This window comes from Pempheris klunzingeri, chromosome 2 (assembly GCF_042242105.1).
Source record: "Pempheris klunzingeri isolate RE-2024b chromosome 2, fPemKlu1.hap1, whole genome shotgun sequence".
NCBI lineage: Eukaryota > Metazoa > Chordata > Actinopteri > Acropomatiformes > Pempheridae > Pempheris > Pempheris klunzingeri.
This window is the reverse complement of record NC_092013.1, coordinates 20488382-20509515: the sequence shown is the minus strand read 5'-3', so window position 1 is coordinate 20509515 and position 21134 is coordinate 20488382. Positions and strand designations below refer to the sequence as shown.

General features: G+C 42.0%; 1 protein-coding gene across 1 annotated transcript in view; it reads right to left on the bottom strand.

Annotated features, from left to right (window-relative positions):
• ephb2b (eph receptor B2b) overlaps nucleotides 1-20733 on the bottom strand; it is a 114591-nt gene extending 93858 nt beyond the window's left edge. Inside the window, exon 1 of the mRNA XM_070849149.1 lies at nucleotides 20666-20733. Coding sequence (XP_070705250.1) covers nucleotides 20666-20717 — 52 coding nt within the window. The 5' untranslated portion in view covers nucleotides 20718-20733. The remainder of the gene's footprint in view (nucleotides 1-20665) is intronic.
• Between the last annotated feature and the right edge of the window lie 401 nt (nucleotides 20734-21134).

Genomic DNA, 21134 nt, shown 5'->3' with positions numbered 1-21134 from the left:
AGTCCTAACCGTGACATCATCTTAGCGGTATGGCCTAAAATTCATGTCACAGTATAATTTGAAGCATGGGCCGTAACAGTGTATATCATGGTGCATTTGTTTTTACTTAAAATTGCACTATAGATGCTTCTGAAGGGGTACAGCACTGGTGTGGCAACTGCATGGCGGCTATTAGTCTACTCTTAACTTAGGTACCAGGACATATTTCACATAGTACAGAGGTATTTTAAGTACATTTACTGTGCAAAATGCAATAATAATAAAAAAAAAAAAAACACAAAACCTTTTCCCAAGTGAATTTCTATGTCTGAAACTTTTATGAAATACAATAAAGTTAAGGTGCACAAAATGTGATCAAAACTGACTTCAAGTATGTATCACCACCCCTTGCAACCACTGTTGTCCAACACAGCCTAATTTACAGAATATTGTTTTTCTGTTTGTTTATATCTAAACCATGTCCACATTGGTCTAATGGAAGTTGCACTGATTTTTTTTTTTTTTTAACCAACTCCTCCACTTTGTTGTATGCAGTCCTTTCAGCCATTTCTTCATCTCCAAATAAAGCAGCATGGACCCTCAAGTTTTCCACACTGGCTGAACAAATCCTGCAAAGAATCTTGGGCAATGTTTATCAAAATTCATACCGTAGGGAAAATTCACACCGGTGTACTTTGTGTATCGTTTAGACTGTCTGGCTGGCTAATGTCACCATGTGTGAACATCAGCACCAGCCCTCTCTCTGGAGGAGCAAAGAAAGAGACAGAGCATTTTGCAACCAAGATTCTTTCACTGGAGGGAAACAGTGTTTCTTGGCTGGACCACTGAGGCTATTTTTAGCATCTACTTATTGCAGCAGGGCTGTGCCACAGCTTTCACCTGAAAGATGGCTCTTTGGGAAACTTTGACACCAAAAAGACGCATGAAAGCCTTGAATGCAATGTCATTCCGGATCAAAAGGGAAAAAAAAAGGCATAGACACTTATTAACCTAACAGTGATATGCGGCAAATGAGCTCCAAGCCCATCCAACAGGTCTGAATATGAGGATTATCACTAATTTACCGCTAGTATCTAACTTTGAATTGTAATTAATTTAATTGTTACGTGCAGGAAATGTGCAAGAATTTATATTGTGCTGCAGATGCTAAGACATACTGTGAGCTCCACTGTTGGCTTGTGGGTGGGGGTGGGTAGATGTAGCTTTCTCTCACATGTCTGACTATTGTATTCAATTAAATCAAATCAGCCGCATGATGCTTTGAGTAATACGTATTTATTTATTTACTGGTCCGCCTGTACATTTGTTCAGCAATCAGACTTGAGTGGGGTCAAGGCTCTGCTTTCCATCGCTCTCTTTTAGCGTCTGGGTTTATTTGCAATAATGACACAAAATAAAATCCAGGACCTTGGATTTATCAGTCACTGAAACCAGGCTGAATGAGCAATTATTCTATAAAAGCATGATTGCCTGCAATTGTTAAATGAACGACAAAGCAATCCACATTCATTTCACATCAATAGCTAAAGATAAAGGGGAGTGATTTGTTGTGTGGGAACGAATATAATCAGCAGTGCTACAGCGTTGGTGGTAATCTCCATGTGACAGGCGTTACAGATATACTTATTTTTTGCGTAACGTAAATGACTTTATTTCGGATCAATTCCTACATTTCTGAAATCCTCCCATTCATGGTCATGTAATACACATTTTTGCAAAATTAGAAAATCAACAAATACTCCCAGCCCTGATCTGACACCGTTTTGGAAAACAAGTTAGTTCACCTTGCTGAAGAGGCTGTGAGGCTGCCACCTGTTTTCTTAGTTGGATAGCTGAATTACTGTTTAGCCGGCTGAATGACTTGTTGATTAGCTGTCTGGGACAACAACAGTCTTCGAGTGCAGCCACTACAGATGGTTCCTCCCATCACTGAACTATGTGGAAATCAGCACAACAAAGCCACCACCTCTGCTCTCACTTGTAAAAATAAATACTGGATCCATCCACTGGATACTGTGGCTTACAGATCAGATCTCTACGGTCTCTTTCGGCGAATCGTAAACGTGTCCGTCTAAGAGTGCGTATCTGTTCCAAGGAGTGCGTGATGCGAGGCAATGATTAAGCAGAGCTGGCCAAATCACCCGCCGATCTGCTTAGTTGACATGAAAGCAGCTCTGCAGCGGAAAACAAGGGCAGAGTTCCTTGTGTTAACCCAAGCAGACATGTCACTTGCTGTATTTAAAAAAGGGAACAAAGGGAAAAGCAAGAACATGCTGAGGAGAAATTATAGGGCTATATCTTCCCTCGTGGTTACTGTTCTATCGCCGAGGGATGTTACAAGCTCCTGAATGCTAATCCACTCCCTTTTTCTTTCGATCTATCCGTCTATATATCTGTCTTCCTGTCAATCTATCTATCCATCAATCCATCCATCTGTCCGTCCATTGTTGAACTGCGAGAAGTGGAGCAATTAAAATCCAACTCTTGCTCATATAATCTTGCAGGTCAGATAATCCTCAAGGGCTCAAAACTGAGTAAGCTACTCTCACAGTCCCTTGATCCCCTCCTGGCCAAAAAGCTAGCTAACCCATGCACTTATTATGCTAAGGCAAATAAAAATGCTAAATATCACCACTTCAGTGCTTTCCATTTTTAGAAATCTGAAATCTCGTTTATATCTTATAGATAGTGCTGAATGTTTAAAGTTGCTCGGCTGTGTAATACATGTAGATTATCTGCTAACCTCTACTAATCGTAGAGAGGAGGAGATGATGTGCTGATCATAACAAAGTGTAATGAACCTACGTGTAAAATCCCCCAAGAAACACATTTTCACATCTGCTTCTAGTGTCCAAAAATGCCCACACCTAACACAGCTGAGCCCATCTCCTGACGCCAGCCGCCATTAGGTGATAAAGGAAGCACACGACAAAAGCACGACAAAAAATAATTACAAGCTGACTTCTGCATTTTTAATGCATGAAGATTAGGCATGATTTTCCTCCCTCCAGTCCATTCACCAAACCTCATCATGTGTCTGTGTAATGTATTGCGCATACTCCATCCTGCCAAGCATGGCTTTAATAATCAGCACATTAAATACTGCTGCTGACAAAGAAAAGGCAGTTGGTTGCAGTTAATTCAGAATCTGTCCAACAAAAATATGTGATTATTGTTTGCAGTAAGTCCCTCAGCAATCCCAGACCTGAGTCTAGTGTGCAATCTGTTTGAGTCCACTGGCCAGGGAGCTAAAAAGGAACTAATGACTCATGCTCTACTGATGGCTCTGGGTGTATGTGAGGGTGTGTGCTTCAAGGAGGATGGGGGAGCTTTAAGATTTAACCCCTCACTGTCACGTAGGCCCAACCATGATGGAGGACTACAGGGAGTGTGTCATGGCAGGTTAATTCAGTCAGGGAACGAGCGTGTTTACCCTGTTATCTACATACTGAAGCATATGCTGCTTGCACGAGCGAAAGATCCTCCGTGCAGATGGTCTTCGTTGAAAATCACATCCGACTCCTACTCAGCCGTGTAAACTCCTGTTGGCATTGGCTGAGTGGCTGCAAAGCCACACATAAGTAGGAGACAGATATGAGCAACCGCATTGCTGCTATTTGTATATCACCAGAAACAGGCTCCCACTTCAGTGTTGGAGTTTTTCTCCTGTACTTTACTCTGGCTATGTTATTTTATGCAAAGTAGAGGGAGCAAATTCTAGAGACACAATAACAATTACAGCGTAAAGTACATATTAGATGCTTCAACAATTGTAAAGATGAATGTTGTTTTTTCACTTTACAATTATTTACTCTGAATCTAACAATGTTACTCTTATGTGGGCTGGGAGTCACACAGTCATTTTGAGAAACTACTTTGATTTTGACATTAAAAAAAAAGATCAATCAATCTATTTGAACATGTCAATAGAAAAAATGATTCATTCATTTGTTTTTACTATACTGAATGAATGTATTCCCAGCCTCCAGCCTTACAAAAGAACATCTTGCTCACTGCAAGATAACTAATCAGCATTGATTCTGATTGGCTTGTAATTTGGTTAAGTGATTTCAAATGCTGTACATGAGGGAGGAATAAACATGGAGGGCTGGCAACAAAAGGAAATTCAGTTTAATCGGTCAGTCAATATAAAGAAGATGAAAAGTGGAGGGAGTGGAAGACAGAAAACAACTACATGGTGGGGGTGCTATTTTCTTCTTGAATGGTGATCACAACATGAAAGCCTTGCTGTATGCTGAGTACCATGAATGACAAAAAGTCACTTCCTTTATGCGCGATCGCAGCTTGGCTGACAACAGAGGAAGAAGAAACAACAAAATACTTTTTGGCTGCGAGTGTTTTCTTTTTATTTCAACAGATAAAGCCGGTTTTGCTTTATGAAGACAAAATGTACTGCTCTCAGAATTCAAGATAATTACTGAAAATGATCCAAGCCAAAAAGAAAAGCTGATAATTCAGACTGGGATCATCTGTAATGTAGCTCTTGCTGTTGAGATCGTATGAATGAACTCTCGCTGACTATTCATCCACTTCGCGAGAGGCTTTTTGGCTGAATCAAACCGCCGTCATATGAAGTCTGCCAAAGGCCCGGCTCTCATTTGAAACTGATTATAAAGAGAAAAAGCCTGTTATCTTTAAGTGAGAGCTCCAATCCTCTGCAGTGCCGTCAGAGAGCTGGACGCTGATGTTAAAACACTGTCTATCTAGAGCCTTAAAGAGTTTTAATTGCAGCCGAGTGATTAGGGTTCAATGCAAAACTTGATTAATGTCACCTACACTCTTTTAGTGTTTAATCATCATTTGCTTTTCCCACCTACTGTTCATGGCGTCTGTAAAACGATTCTCGTGACATTTCAGACAAGTGCGTCAAGCGCAGTAATGACTATGAATTTTAAAATTTCTACATAGTGTTTTCTCCACAAATAGGTCAGTGCGCTCCAGATATACCTGATTTAGTCTCAGCAGAAGTGACTGTTTGGTCATATAGCCAAAGTATTATGTGTAGTATGTATGTCAGTGATTTTGGATTGCATTATTCTGTGCTGATGTAATGTCGTGTCTATCCAGTGAAACGAACATTATTATTCTGTCTAACACAAGTCAACTGTCTTCAGTTGACTAAATCCCATAGCAATGTATTTCAGGTACTCTTCCACTTGTTATGTTTAGCCATGATTTGCACACAGCCAATTCCCAACGGACCTCCATGACGGCGCCAGCCACAGTTGCTGGGAAATATGTGATACAGCTGCAAGTCTTCAATGTAATGGATGTCTGTTCGCTAAAACCCAACCACACTTTGTTTCTGACACAACCTTGCACCTTCTCCAGAGTACATCCCAAAGGAGCAATTCACCGCGTCAATGATGCTGAATACCCCCACCCAACTGCCCGTTTCCACAGCTCCCCAGCCTCTGCTGCACTCACACTCCTTCACTCAAACAAGTCAGAGGTAGCCACGTTGCAAGAAAAAAAACAGTTAGTTGGAATGCAAAGAGAATGCTTTCGCTCCCGTTTCTGTTGAGATGCCCTAGAGCAAGACATAGATGCCCAGAGTACTCCAGCAGGAGCTGCTCAATACCAGCTCCTAGTAAAACAGCTTGAATTGAAAATGTTGACAGTGCATAAAGCCTTCCCATCAAGCGTGTTTTTCATTGGAACTGAGAGCTGAGCAGTTGATCTGGGCTGTGGCTGCAGTGGGAGGAACAGAGGTAAAGCTAGGGAAGGTCGGGACTAAGCCGGGACTAAAGCCAGGCAGAGAGGAATGGGGCTTGGACACTAAAGGGAGGGATGTGGTTTAGACAGGGCTGAGGCCAGCTCCGGCTGGGAAAACAGCAAAAAATATAATCAAGTTATTCATCCATGTATTTAGCACTTTTTAGTGAAAACACATGAAAACATGTCCCAATGTGACAGAGGTAATTACGTTTCCAGTGAAGTTTCACTCCTTTTGAGAATTACACTTAAAAATGCAACAAGAAAAGAGATCAGTTAATGTATCTTGCCAGGATAATACCACTAGATTGCAGAAACTATAAACAAGGCTTCACTGGAAGCTAATTAAATGATGTCACGGTTGATTTTTTTTAAGAAACATTTAAGTTGAAAAATAAAAAAGGTGGTTAAATTGGTCATTTTAGCCTGGAACAGACAGTTGCCTGAATGGAGATGAAAAGCAACAAAGTTTTAAGCAGTTAAGGGTTCTGAGGAGGAAGCCCAACAAAAGCAAACTGCTGCACACTATACTAAAAGATCCATAAAACACTCCACATCTGCTGCTAAACAGTACAGTGTGACATTGTTAATCAAGCAGTGTTTACATCTCCGCCTTGACCAATAGCTTGCCTTTGAATAGGAGCCGTTTTATCAATGCAGTTCTGTGATGAAGAGCTTCACCACGTGCTACGTCGGGTAGAATGATGGTTTCAGACAGCCCATTAACCGCTTCAATTAGACCTGCTGGTTCTCACCTCCTCCTCACTCCCTGTGAAACGGACTTAACTCTTCCTCTGTGCAGCTGTACACGCCGTCTGACACACGCTCAAGTGAGAAAAAAAAAACCCAACACCATTCATCGCACACATCTGGTACTGCCTGCCTGACGCCTTCAATAAAAAAAAAAAAAAAAACCCAGCACATATGTTTCTTTATGGCCACGGGCATAATCATGTCTCTCCTGACAACCCAGCAAAAGGCCCTTAAATCATTTGGCACCGGTGAAGTCCTAATCCAGAAACAGAGTGACAGGTAATGGATTTCTACGAGATGGCGCGTTTGTATTCGGGCTCTCAGGTTGTTAATGTTTCACATTAGCATGGGGGTGACAGGTGGCGGATGGTCAGGGGATGAAAAGCGGGTGAAGGTGCTTTTACAGAACAGGCCTGGAGCAGGACAAAGGAGGTAAAGATTGAAGCAAATATGGCGTTTTGAAATGGGGCACGCGAGGCTGTTGAGAAGGACCCTGCAGCTACCCAACGTGAGTGTAAGCGACAACGAGTGAGAGTTAAGCACAGTTCCTTTGTCAGCTGAAGGATTAGGTGCTGTGAAGTGGTAGTCCCACAGCCTCGCAAACAATTCAAAGGCAAAAACCTTGAGAACCACGATTTCCTTTTGCCGTGTTAGGGCTGAAGTAATCACTTTCTGACGCGTACGATCTGACTCCCTTCAAGCTTGAACGACCATTTGTTAAAGAATAATGATGGGGCAGTGCATGCATCATCGACATGCTGTGTCCTCGTGGTTTCAGGGTTATTCCATGTTCAAAACTTTTGCTGTCTTAGGTAATAAGTGTTCATCAGTACCCAAGTGGCCTGGCTGTTTACTCGCTATTACTCTGGGTGTCACGTTAATTTGAAATCCATGTTTTTTAAAGTAACAAATCATTATATCCATCTGTATGGTGGTTGGAGTGCAGTGAGAGATTAAAAGCGCATTGATTGGGGTTGCAGAGGCCCTTCATCCCTTTTTGAAAATTGTTTATTGGGCTTGTCAGGTTGCACCTGTCTTGTTGGCAATTCCAATTCCATCTAATTTCATCTCTTCTGTAAATATAATTTTTTGCATTCATGTCACGTGGTCCGTCATTGACATTTTCAACTTCACATATGTGCCAGCAGATGATTTGTCATCTTTGCAGGGGTTTGAATGTGCAAACAGTTCTCAAATGCCTAAACAGAAACCCCAACCCTAAAAATGCTATATGTGAAACATCAGCCTCACTTACAGCTTACAGTTCTAATCATTAGCAGTCAGAGCAGAGCCAACCTGTGCTGAGGCAAGCGATCCTAATCTAGGTTTGATGGAGTTCTGAACATACAGCTCACTGTCCCTTGGAATTACCTTGACAGCAGTTTCAACCTTATGTCCAACAAGACGCACGCAAGACACAAGACGCTGCCAGTGGCCATAACCTTTACTCGAAAAAAAGGAAACCGTAGGGTCCTCAAAACACCTGCCTCAGGGCATAACAAGAGTCAGATGTGTGTGCATGTGAAGTTTTCAAAGCACAGAAACAGGAGGGAGAGAAAAATGTAGCCACAAAAAAAAAAAAGGAAACAGCAAAAGTGGTATTCATTTTCCCTTTTGAGTTAGTGGGTTTGTCTGTAAGTACGAGTCAAGTGTTTTGATAAGACATACAGCGGCAAAAAGTATGACGACAAAATATTAGCCGAAAGGCCATCTTTGCCCTGACCTTGTGTTCACACCTCTTGCGACTAATCCAGCTTCAGCCTTCTGGTTTCCATGTTAAAGTCATAGCTCCAAAAAAGCCCCGATGGCCCAACCCTGCAGGTGTGGAGTCTGAAATAGTGTTCGTACATTCGCGTCTGCGTTTGAGGCACACAGACAGAATAGGGGAGACAGAAAATAGCCATGCTAATATCTGTGAAATAGAGATTAGTATGCATTCATGGCAAAAAATCTTTTTGTACGGAGGAGGACCACTAAACACCATTATGGGTCGCAATTTCTAATTCTTAAAAATAGGACATATTACTGTAGGCACTAAGATCAAAGGAAAATCTTTTTTTGCGTAATATGCTATTTTACTGGTTTTCATGGTGGGAAGGAAAGTTAAGTCACATAGTAAAATGACCCAAAGCCTTTCCATTTTGCTCAGTGAGGAGAAATTAGGCCAAGTCAAAACAACAATTGTCTTCCCCTTTGTGTTAAAACGGTTGAATTCAGTGTGCCCACGGGACATTAGCAGCAAGGATTTAAATGATCTCTCTGCGTGTGTTCCTGTATTCCACCGACTGAGCCGCAGAGTAGGGACGCGAGCTTGCTAGCATATGAAGGTCATGTGGCAAACTCTGTTTATGAGCGTGTGTGTGTGTGTGTGTGAGAGAGAGAATGTGTGTCAGCATAGCACACCAACCGAGGTCCAACTCTACCTATTCCATCAGTCGGCACCATGGCGGGCCCAGAGAGCAGTGCAATCCCTGGATGCACATCCCTGCCAGAGCATCACACACATGAGGACAGACGGCTAATCCCAAACATGCTTTTTCAATCACTCCAAGAGGCGGGCGTCCCGACAGCAGCCCCATCAACTCGCACAGGCACTACATGCATGTAGTGTGCCTGCCTGACCACTACAAAGTGTCAAACCATTTCTAAAGGAAGGCAGATTGAAAAGTGCTCAGAAGAGGTGTAATCAGGCTGGGGCGGTACCACACTGAGCATAGCATGCGAGTAACAGTACCCGCTTTTGGGGTTGCTTCCCTGCTGAGACCACCCATACCACAAATTTATCTGTTGCCTTGTGTTACCGTGCGGCACGTAGAATAAAAGCACCCATGAAACGGCGTATGTTTGTCGGAATATACTTTAAATGTGAAATTGTTTTTGCATTTATAAAGGCTTGCTGGTTTTGCTCAGTCAAACAGCTATTATGTTACATGAACTGACACAAGAAAGTTGCAAACCAGATCCATCCACTGAAATAAACACCACTAGTTCTATAAACTTGGACTGAAATGATAAATTAATTAATTAATTAATAATTAATGGATTAGAGCAACAACAAAAAAAAGAATCAGAAACTATTCTAATTAATTGCTTTAGACTTTTTTCAAGCAGAAATGAATATCTTTGGGTTTTGGACTGATTATCTATAACTATTATCTATTATCTTTGGTTAATTGAAAAATAATGGCAAAAAAGTGCATTTTATCTAAAACAGATGCCTTTTTTTTTTTAACTCTATCCAAATTATTGAAGATCTGATGTATGTTGGAGGAACTTCAACCGCTATCAAAGTTCTGGCTGTCTGCCTGGTTTTATCTGAGAGTGCCTGCAGCCTGTGTACTGCTGAGTTTTATCTGCTGCTACAGTATTTCTTATTTAGTAATAAACTGCAATGAAACAGACCAAATATAGTAAAGCTTAATTTTATTTAACTTTCTCAGTTGCCCTCTCTGCCTCTCTCTCTTAAGTCAAAGCCATGGCGGATTGCTTGCATGTATAGTAGGCGCTTGTGGTGCTTTTATTGACGTCCACGTCTGTTTATCTGCAGATGAGAAACCTATTTGGACTGTATGAATAATAATATTCTACATGTTTAACCCTATCATATAACATTCATTTCATTTAATGGTCTCAGCTGGATCTCTGTATTGATTTCACAGGCACAGCAGGTCTCTTGAGATTCTCTATGGATTTTCCAGCTGGCCTCCCAAATGATCCATTGTGATTTCTATCTGAAAGGCCCTGCCAGGGGAAGGCATGGAAAACAGTCATCATTTCACCATCTCCTTATATACCTGGCTCCCGTTTTGTAAGCCACGTCACCTCATGGCTGTATTGTGATTCCAGACATAGTTTTATTGACCCCTGGAGGACGTGTATGGGTCTCTCTTTGGCAGCTCTAGAGTCGCGGGCATGTGTTTTAGAGATAGTGTTTCCTGCTGAAACCTTGAACAGGTTTGAAATTAAAATAAAATAACAATGAACTGTTAGTTGGAACAAGATGGGGACAAGATGTTATTGCATTAACAGGAGCTCTTACAAGTGTGAGTGTGGCAGATGCTGCTGATTGCTCCCAACACAAGATCCACTCTCAGACAAGTGATTATGCAAATTCAGGTAAGCTTTCTCTGCCCAAATGGTGCATTTATTGTCGGCTTTGTGGAACATGAAATGGCTACAATGAAGTGTCAATTGATAGGGCTCCATAAACACAATCATAAGGGTATAATCTGTGCTAAGCCCAGGTTATTGATTTTGGAGCTGTTAGCCGAGGTAGACTGATTACAGCGGTGTGAGGTCAGAGAAAAAATAAAAACGCCAAGTCCTGTCTTTCCTCAATCCAAATTATACCTCTGTTTGAACTAAAAATAAGCCCACACAGTAAAACCGGCTAAAAAGGCTTACTAGGTGCTCCGATTGCCACCCCATGGTGATCTGAAATCTACCGCAGGCTTCTCATTGCTGTTGCTCTGTTGGTCTCTCCATACAGTAAATTATTTGTCTCTCTCAATTAACTCTAACAAGCAAGTGTGGCAATCTGTGACTGAGAGGAATGACAGAGAGAAAACAGAAACACCAAAACAGAGACATTCTGTTGTCTTGACTTCCTACCTTACAACCATCGCAGTTTCTATCAAAGCTAACTGACATTTTATTACGAGAGCTTTGTTAAGTACTAAAGTAGATTGGATATTAAAGTCATTAAATATGAATATTAAAGTATTAAAGTTAGCATTCATCTGAAAGTGTGAGTTTCAGGGTTCAAATGTAATCGCCATGCTACAATCCAATCGGAAAGTTAAATAAAGATTAAAAGAACAACAAATAAACAAATAGAGCTAAAAGCCGTCAGTGTCCGTCGGTTAAATGAATCAGACAAAAAACATGGCGCATTTTTTTGTGCGTATGAATGTAAATTTGTAACCGTGCAGATCAGCTACTATAACATGAACCTTTCTCATTACGTTGTTCAGGTCAGGGTGTAATGCTAAGTGAGACAGGGTTACATGGAGTACATGCAGTGTATGACACACATGGATAGATTTCCCATTAAGAACACACCGCTCTCTATGGTGGAGAAGATAATTGTAGCATTCCCAACAGATCTCTCCCCCAAAGTCGAATTGAAAATCACACCATTGCTGTTGACAATTATCCATGGCCTAGCAGCCCTCTGTAATTGGACTACATGCGATTAAGCACTAAGAAGTGTGTTTACCCTGCTGTTGTGATCACCCATGCCTTCCTCACCTCTTAACTCTACATCCTGCCCGTCCTGTCTTTTACAGACAAAGTGATTTTTTTTTATTTTATTAGACCGTTTTGTCAGATTGAACCGTGGTGAAAATCTCACAGCACCCATGTTCTATTCATTCACTTATTTCACTGACGTTTATCGCGTTCTTAGGTCGCCCACTGTCTGGTTTACAAGGTCCTGCATCTGGCTGAATGTGATTTCTAAATTAATCGCTGAAAACACTGGATGAGCTCCAGCTCTCTAAAACCAGACAAGTCACAGCCAAAGGCCAAATCAGTTAATTGCCTTGTGTTAATTCCCAATTCTCTAAGCTAATGCAATTACTTGGGAATAGAAACCAACTATCACACTTTAGGACACAAAAAGTCATTCTCTCTCGTTCTGTCCCTCCCTCTGCTTTTTAAATGTCATACCCTGTTTAATCTATTGAATCTATTCATAAAGCATCTTAAATGGGAGATTAAAAAAAAAAAAAAGTGTACCTTTCAGCTTTAGTTATTATGCCTGAGATCGTTCTATCTCTTTTTTCTCCCCCAAATTGAAATGTTTATTTTGCAGGGTAAAAACTAGTGCACGTTCAGGCCATAAAATATGAAAAAGAAGAAGGAGACTACAGTTTCTAAGTAAACCAATTTCTTTAATGGTGTTGAAGTACTGTAAAGTACATAAAAGCCAACACAAGGATTGTTCTAAACTCCTGTGTACATAAGCATAAGAAGATAATCCGAACAGGGCAGCTTGATGTATCTTTGTTATGCCTGCTGGACCTGCCTGGGTCAACAACACGAGACAACCGTCATTAGTCATAGGAAAGCAGTGCCTGCCTGCCCAGTACACTAATCAGATGAAACATGTCTGCTTATTGGCAGCACCTCAGCTGGGGAGTTCTCTCTGTGTCCGAGTGAGACCGATAGACGTGTTAGGGTGTAACAGCGGGAGACTGGGCTTTTTGTCTGATGTGACTGCATGTTTGCTGAGCTGAGATGCGGCTAGCCGGCCAGAGCCAGAGGGGAAAAGGGAAGAGACAACAAATGTGTTAGTGGCTCTTTGTAGCGAGGGAGGGATGATGCACATCGCGCTGAGCACACAACTACCAGCAAAGACACAAAACGGTCAGCGCCGGTGCAGACTAAAAGCTAGTTTCCACTGAGGAGGGAGGGAGGGAGGGAGGGGGGAGGGTGTCCTGCTGTTGATATGGGCCATGGTGGACAGACGGTGTGGGCCAGAGGGAAAGAATGGAAGAGGGGGGGAGACAGAGCCGGACAAAAAACAAAAGGCAGATGTCACGTGGGTGCAGAGTCGCTGATAGATGTGATGTGCAGCGCAGCGCGCAGGCAGTGGTTCAGGTAGAAAAGGCTTCCCTTTGTGATGCAGATGACAACGCAATCAGCCCCGCTTTGTCTCGGCCGATGGGCTCTGCTCCCAGGGACATTGAGAGGCAGACACTAATCCGGTGGGTTTGTGTTCTACGGGCGCCCTCATAAAGGCAGTGTCACAGTACCTGGGGTGTGTGCGGATGGGGGTCTCTGAAACGAGGTCTGACCTCTCTCAGGGTACACTCTCCCTCCTCCTCCTCTCCTTCTGTCTCTCTCTCTCTCTCCCCGCATCCTCGCTCACTTGAAGATTATAGTCACCATATTGTCAACGTGTACGGTTCAGCGTTCACATGAAGGATGTGACAGGAGCGCGGGCCGCGTTGATCAGTTCATCTCCGCTTTGCGTGCAAACTCACTTTATCGTTTTCAGTCTTACGGACGACAGTTTTACTGCCCGGATGAAAAGAGGAAACATACACAGTGACAAAACACACTGATTCCACATAATGGGCGAGACTTGTGTCAAATTACGGAGACTGCACAAAGAATTCAGACTGCAAATTAGGCCTACGTGTTGCGGAGCCATTTTGATTGTGAGTACTTCCACGTTTCCTGTTATGAATAATGTCTGGAAATACATTTTTACTGTCCCCTAATGATTTCTATTCCCAAAGGGTTGGGATGAATCAGGCTCTTCCTAATAAATATGACTTACCAAGAGACTGTACATCGCCAATTAACATGTGCTAATTAAGATAGCAGGATATAAGACCATCCTTGATCTAGATTCCTGTGTGAATCTAGAAGAGGTTACATGGAGGTAAGGCAGCTTCCTCCACGAGTACTGTATGTGTTTATCCAAACCGCTCTCGTCTAGTCAGCAAGAAAACAACACATGCAAACCTTACTGCACCGGGCTGGAGCAGGCCCACTGGTCACGAACTTATGAGTTAAACTATTTGAATTAATTCATAACATCTGTCTGCAAACTTGATTGGGTAATAAAAATGATGCTTTCTGTAACAATGTGATGAAAAAAAGAACAACCTGCTCTGCAATGTTAAGTTCGATTTCATCTTTGTCCAGCTGAACTGGCTATACGCACCGTAACACCGTTCTAATAGATTTTGCCACACTCTTTCACTTTTTGATGAAGCTGTTTTCCCACCTACATACTGAAACAATTATAGCGCCCCCCCCCCTTCCCCTTCTCTGCCCGATCACACACACCACACCTATCCTTAAAAGCACTGCAAGAAAAACAAACCTCAAGACCCCTAATTTACCTGATCTTCACTAAATAATACATGTCGACATAATACGGCTTTTCAACATTCATAGGGCACAGTACCTCCAGTGTTATCTAAAAACATCTAAACTTTTTATATGTAGCGTGATTAAAAAAAGATATAGACTATTTTCTGAACAGGGATGCATGACAAAGCCTCATACAAATGCTGCATAAATTGTTTTTACAGAACAAAACAGACACATGTTCAATGTCTGGACTAGTGTCAAGAGAAACTTTGATTTGTTGTAGCTTTACTGCTCGGAAACACGAACACCAGATAAAGTTTAGACAATCCGGGAAAGTTGCGTACTTTTCTAGGACTGGCAATTAACTTTATAAAAAGAATAAATCAAAACCACTTATTAGATTTACTATAAGTAGGACACATCACTTGCTAGGAGTTATGTGCAACTTATCATTTAACTCACAGATGCTGTTGTTTCGACATGGAAACCCCACTATTTGGTGACAGTAGGTGGATACAGCTTTGTATCTGTGTGTGTTTAGGATCTGATGAGATTGTAGATTAATCCTGTCAGACGTTGTCTATATGTTTCGTCGAGTGAAACATGTACAGTAGCCACTTCCTTTTTCCAGATTTCCTCATCGTTACAAACCCACAATAATAGTGCTGCTTCTGCAAATATAGATTACAGCTCTAAAGCCACTTCATTCTTTGAAGCTGATTTTAGTCACATGGCTAATGTAGTCGGCATTTTGACATGTCGATCATGTAGCCTATATACGGGCTTATAATTATTTGCCATTATTTTGAAAATCTTGTTATTTTAGCTACACAAGGACAGCGTCCTTTGTTTTGGAAGAAAGAAACTGAGAACACATACTATAGATAAAGAAATGCACAACACTTTGTAATAAAGTCGTTTGTATTGCTTCAGAAAGAGTGTACTTTGTATGAAGCCACTCAAAGGTTAACGTGCACCAAGGCAGTCTAAAGAACGCCATATTTACTTTTAAATTAATCCACTGTTTCCAGCTGCTGTTTCAGTCATGCAGTGGTCAGCTTTATGTTGCACATCAAAAGACTCGAAACACCTGTTGACTCTGAAAATATTTTCATTTTCCTGATAGCATCAAGTGGCAGCCATATCTGACCAGCTAGTCTGCTTACTCAACAGGCCTGATTACAGACCAGAGACACAGCACCTGTTCTGTTTTTAAGAAGCTGTACATTCCAAATGTGGGCAAAATGTGGGACTTTAAATGCACAAGCACCCTGTACGGTATACGCCCATGCAGTAATATTAAGTGTTAAGCCACTAGGTACAGTCTGCGGCGGTTGCGCGGTGTGATGCAGCTGAACTGGCTTCTGAAGTTGTCGTTTTTACTGTTTTGCCATGTATGACAGTATTCCCCCCGTGTGGTGGTTGAACTCAGAACTTCTGTGAACCCATCCCAAGATGCTTCCACTCTTGACTTGTGTCGCACACTCATGGATGTGAACGTGAGCAAACTTGACTCAACAGTTAAAGGCAGGGCAGAATGAAGAGTTTGGCCCGTGACGGTGATCCGCAGCAGCCAGATTCTCACAGCTGAAAGCATGGAAACAGTGTTGAACAGGCCGTCATGTCGTGAGCCGAACCCTTAAACGTTAAATTAGTTGGAGAAGCTGGAGCCAGGAGCAATATACGGGACTATTTTTCTTGCAGAGCCAGCTGGGACAGAGATCTACAACGATGAAATCCCATGTGTGAAGGTTTTAATAAAGCTGACTTCCTCAATTATTTTTTCCTGTTCAACTCTCAGATAATAAACTCTATAGAAGTATTACAGTACATTTGAGCCTCCAGTTATTTGATGACGGTCTAGATTTGGTACATGCAGTGGCCACAATAAAGCAGAGCAGCTCAGTACCGGTAACTTTGTGTGATGCTAAATTTTCTTAAGAAAAGCGGTGACACTTCTGCCTTAATCTCACCCTAAAGGTAGCCATAGATGTCTCTGAAATGTGACACCCCCCTTCAAGTGAAACAACTGCTACCAGCACTAATTGAAATTTTGCATGCAAAGTGACAATGCCTGGGCCCTCGGCAGCATGGATTAAGGCTTGAATAGAGACAGATTCTTTGTGAAAGCCTACTGTGGCGGTTGGCGTGCAGGCCAGCTCCCTGCATCTGCTCATTGGGTGGACTGAGAAAACACCGGATTGTATACGGTCGCTCATTTTACCTTTATCTAATCCCATTTCGGAGCCCGCCTCCGTCTGTCTTTTGTTACTCTTCCACAAAACATAATGCTTCCATGTTACACTCGCGTCTATTCCTTACAAAACAATTCCGGTCAAAAACAGCTACCGCATTTACATATGAAAGCATCTTTACCAAACTTGGCAGGGTTTTCCAAACATTAACAGTCATACCTCATGTACCTAGGACTGTCACGCTGCCTTATGATTGCGTGAGATGTGTTGCTGAAAGGGTTACGGAAAGTGCAAATCTAATATATGCGATTTACTAAATCAAATCAAAACTGAAAAAAGTTAAAAAAAAATAAAAAATAAAAAGAACTAAGCCGGTGTTTGCCAACTTTAAACAGAGTGGACTCCAGTGCTCAACAGAGCGCTGAAGGAATGCAGCGCATATTGAAATGCAATCAAATCTGCTAGACATTTTTTAAAGACTACATGCTGTGATCTCATTCTACCCCACTTCACCATCCTCTGCTGTGGTTTCTGTCCCATTATATTTCCTTCAAAGAGAAAGACAAAAAAAAAAATAAATAAACGTTGTATCTAAGTGATCTATCATCCTGCGGAACCCAACAACAACATGCATGCAAGTCTGGAGGAGGATATCGATGCCTCATAGCAACACCAATCCTCCCAGAAAGCGTTTGCTGGGTTTACACAGTACAAACTGTAATACCACAACAGAAGGGGGGGGGGGGAGAGAGAGAGAGATCAGAAAAGCCAACTGATCCATCCAGTAAATTTCATCTACTACAAACAACACAGGCTACTGCAATTTTATGGCCGGGGATGAATCTGAAAGTTTCCACTCAACAGAATTAGAGGAGCGCCGTTGTTAGTACGGCTGTCATCTGGGCACTGATGACAATGAATGGGTGAACTAACGAAGGGATAAATCCACAGTGTGTTTTCATAGACATGTTTGACATAGCTAAGCTAATTTCCTTGGCAGTATTACCTCAATTAATTTTCGAAAAGGCCCTGTCTGTCCCCGTTAACTAAACCAATAAGACGTGGCATCGGTGGCAGCTTACATTAACGCTAATCAACAATTTAGAGTTGTTTCACATTCCACGGGGTAAATTAAATGCCTCTGAAAAATGGTAGAATGCCACCGATGAATGAACGCCATTTATAGTTGTCCGATATTACTGCAAGAGAGGGGACACGGTGCAGCAGTCTGAATAGAGATAAAGGTGCTGAGGACAGTTCAGACATTAGTAATTCAAGGCCAGTTTACGTTGAGTCACGGTTTAGATGGCGAGCAGTGTTGACACTATTCGCAAAATGGATACTTGGGAGACAGCTAGGGTTTGCTTAAGTTTGGCCCCAGTTTTAATCCTCTAATCCTCCCCAGTGTGGTGCCTGCCTGATTCTTTGATTATTGCTATAACAAGTAGCCCTTTCATACGTTTGTTCTAAAGAACTAAGGTATGCTTCAAGTAATGCAGGAGTTATGGTTTCATTAGCACTCATGCTTATATAGTCTTTATTTTGTCTTAGCCAAACCGTTCCGACAGCGCCTCGGCGATCTACGACTAATACAGCGCGATGTGACATTTAGCAAGTTATGTTCATCAGTAGAGAAAACGCAGAATTACGCAAAGACGTCAACCACTATTAAAGAAAATAACAATGGAGGAAAAGTGGTACTCCGGCAGTAAACGTGTCAGAACGATCCACTGGAGGGTTCTTTTCCATCGCATGCTGGGATGTTTCTTTTTTTTTCGGATTAGAGCTGCAGTGACCTCTTTTTCAACCCTTTATTTCTCATACGTAAGCCATCCTCGCAACTTCATTGGACAGTCGACTAGGGTGACTCACAGGGTAAAATGGAGGGGGGGGGGGGGGGCTGCAGCGGGTCGGCGACGGGACTAGTTGGTATCCGAATCAAAAAGTGAAACAGCACGGGGCCGACAAGTACTGCAACATGCACGTTGTATATCTGGTGGAACACCAAATATCAGCAGAAGCTTCTTAATTAAGCAGGAAGTGAACTTCAGTGGCCTGTCGCTACCATGTGAGGACCCATACCAGGCGGTGTGTGCTCTCAGCTCGCACATACGTTTCACAGTAGATCTTACATGGAGACAAACAGTAACCACAGCCATGTTTGCAGTTTGGAGAGGAAGAGAAAACAAGGGGGAAGTGAAGCACTGTGTGGTGTGAATCTCTTGTTATTTTTGGCGATTTTCACATCCTGTGTTTCCCCTTGCTCTTAGACAAAACCGCATTGGAAAAGAAATCAAAAAAATAAATAACCATTACAACAGCAATCACCCATCGCGATAGCAGTAATTAAAAGAAAACAAATCATATTGAATATATATGGGATGAAGACAAACAGTTTCCGTTATAATGAGATTCTTAGTACGTATTTTTTACGATAGATTTTTTTTTTTTTAATGTAAAAGTAGTCTATATTCAGTGTAGGCTATATTAATATTCAATATATTATTCAAAAGCTAAGATGTGGATCGTGACAGTGTAATTTATGCAGTTTTATTATTAACACATATAGCAGGTTTTATTACGTTGACGAAATGTTCGAAGATTCAACAGAAAAATCCTGAAAATATATTATTAATTTATTGAAATAAAAGAAAAAATACAATTTATGGATTGTATGAAATACACATTACACGTTGTTCCCTGTAATTGCGTGGCATGTTTTAGTGCTCAGACTGGACTGTACATATCATTTCCTAAAATAATATATGTTGTCCTGGTATGATGTCCACTGCATGGCACAAATTCTAAAGCTGCCAGTGGTGTTTTTTTAGATCTCCGAGGTGTAACTGCACCGAAAACCCTTTGCAGAGGCAGTCAGGAGAAGTCTGCATAAACACACACGACGACGTTCGTCAAAATCAAACCTCAACCTTTGCTGCACAAAGGATTTCAGAATAAAAAGGAAGCAGCTAAATGCTTTTGTTTAGTCTTTTTTTCCCCCTTGTTTTTCTTTGTGTCCTTCGCTTTATCCAGCGGTTACATTCAGTTGCGTTTTTACATAGTTTCTTTACTCCACCTGTAATTATGAGGTTTACTTTAACTGACCAGAGGAAGAAGACATGTTTGTTTTCTGACAACATCCTATAAATAGCCTAAATAGATGTAAGACTGGGCTGACACTTTCCATTCTTCAGCACGGCAAATGTCTCCTGTCCTGTCACAGGGCAAACTGGGTCCAACAAGCATAAAAAAAATCACCTGCAAATTAGGATTTTAAAGTACAGACTGAACCCCCCACCCCTGAATTAAAAGAAACTATGAAGAATAGCTTTTCAGAATATTTAAGGGAAAACATCACTCAAATCTAGTCCCTTTAAGAAAATATCACTAGAATCTAGTCCCTTTAAGTAACAGAGATCTTATATTTGAATACTGTACCAATAAACATGGCCAGACCAGTGACTTTAGAGCATCACACACACACACACACACAGTAAACACACACTGTAGGCTACACATTATTTTAACCATTCAACCTGTTCTCATTGTGTGCTGCTGCCTTAGTGCTGCTTAGCCAAGCTCCACGCACAAATGGCTGCAGAAACACCACACAGAGCCTCCAGGAAGTCCAACCACAAGGTTTTCAGCTGGTGGATCCACTGAGGAGACGTCCTGGGTTGCTGGTCCACGTTTTTAAATCACCCACTGAGTGTGACACACCTCCACGGACAGACTGGATGCGACCTACCCGACGGACCGTGGGGTGTTTGGGGTTTTTTTTTGTTTTCTTTCTTTTTTTTTTTGGTAACCTGACGTGGCTGAACGTGCTGCATGAAAACACGCAATTTCATTTACGCCATCATCGTTAAACAGCATCCGCGTACCTGCGGAGATGCGGGAGCATGTTTTTTAGTGTGTGTGTGTGTGTGTGTGCGTCCCAACATCATCCCTCGCCTGCTGTCTTGAGCCGACTCTAAGCTGCATTTAAGCACTACAAACACTACACGAACAGATACGCTGGCAGGCTGAGATTAATTTCCCAGTTATCCTCCTGAGATTAAAAGCAACAAAACGCTCATTCACGCGCTTTGTGTCAAACTCAGAACCGGCAAGAGGATGCGGCTCAAACCGTGATGGAAACATTAGCTTACCTTCAACAGCTATTACGGCCGGTATGGTCCATAATATCCATAAAATATCCATTATTGGTCACTTGTATCACCCAGACATTCAAATAAAATACGTCCCGAAAGCCATTGACAGCAAAGGCAGAGAGGGGACAGGCGGTCCTTCGCCTCCAGTAGAGCGACCCCGGATAGCAGAGGAAAGCAACTCAAATCTGAACCAAGTTTGGGCGAAACCAAAAAAACCACAGACAGAGGGGAGCACCGAGCTACACGGAAACATGGCTACGCGTTTGAGCGCTGCGTTAATCCAGTTGTTCTCCCACAGAAGAGAAATAATAAACTTATACAAGTAATTTATGGTAGTGGTTTTTTTTGAATAATTGAATTATCGATGCAGCCGGTCGTCAAGAGGACCTGTCATCCCCTTCAAAGTCACTTCAATTTGCCCCGCTGTCAATCAGCAGGAGGAGGACAGTCCTCGCCGCCTCACCTA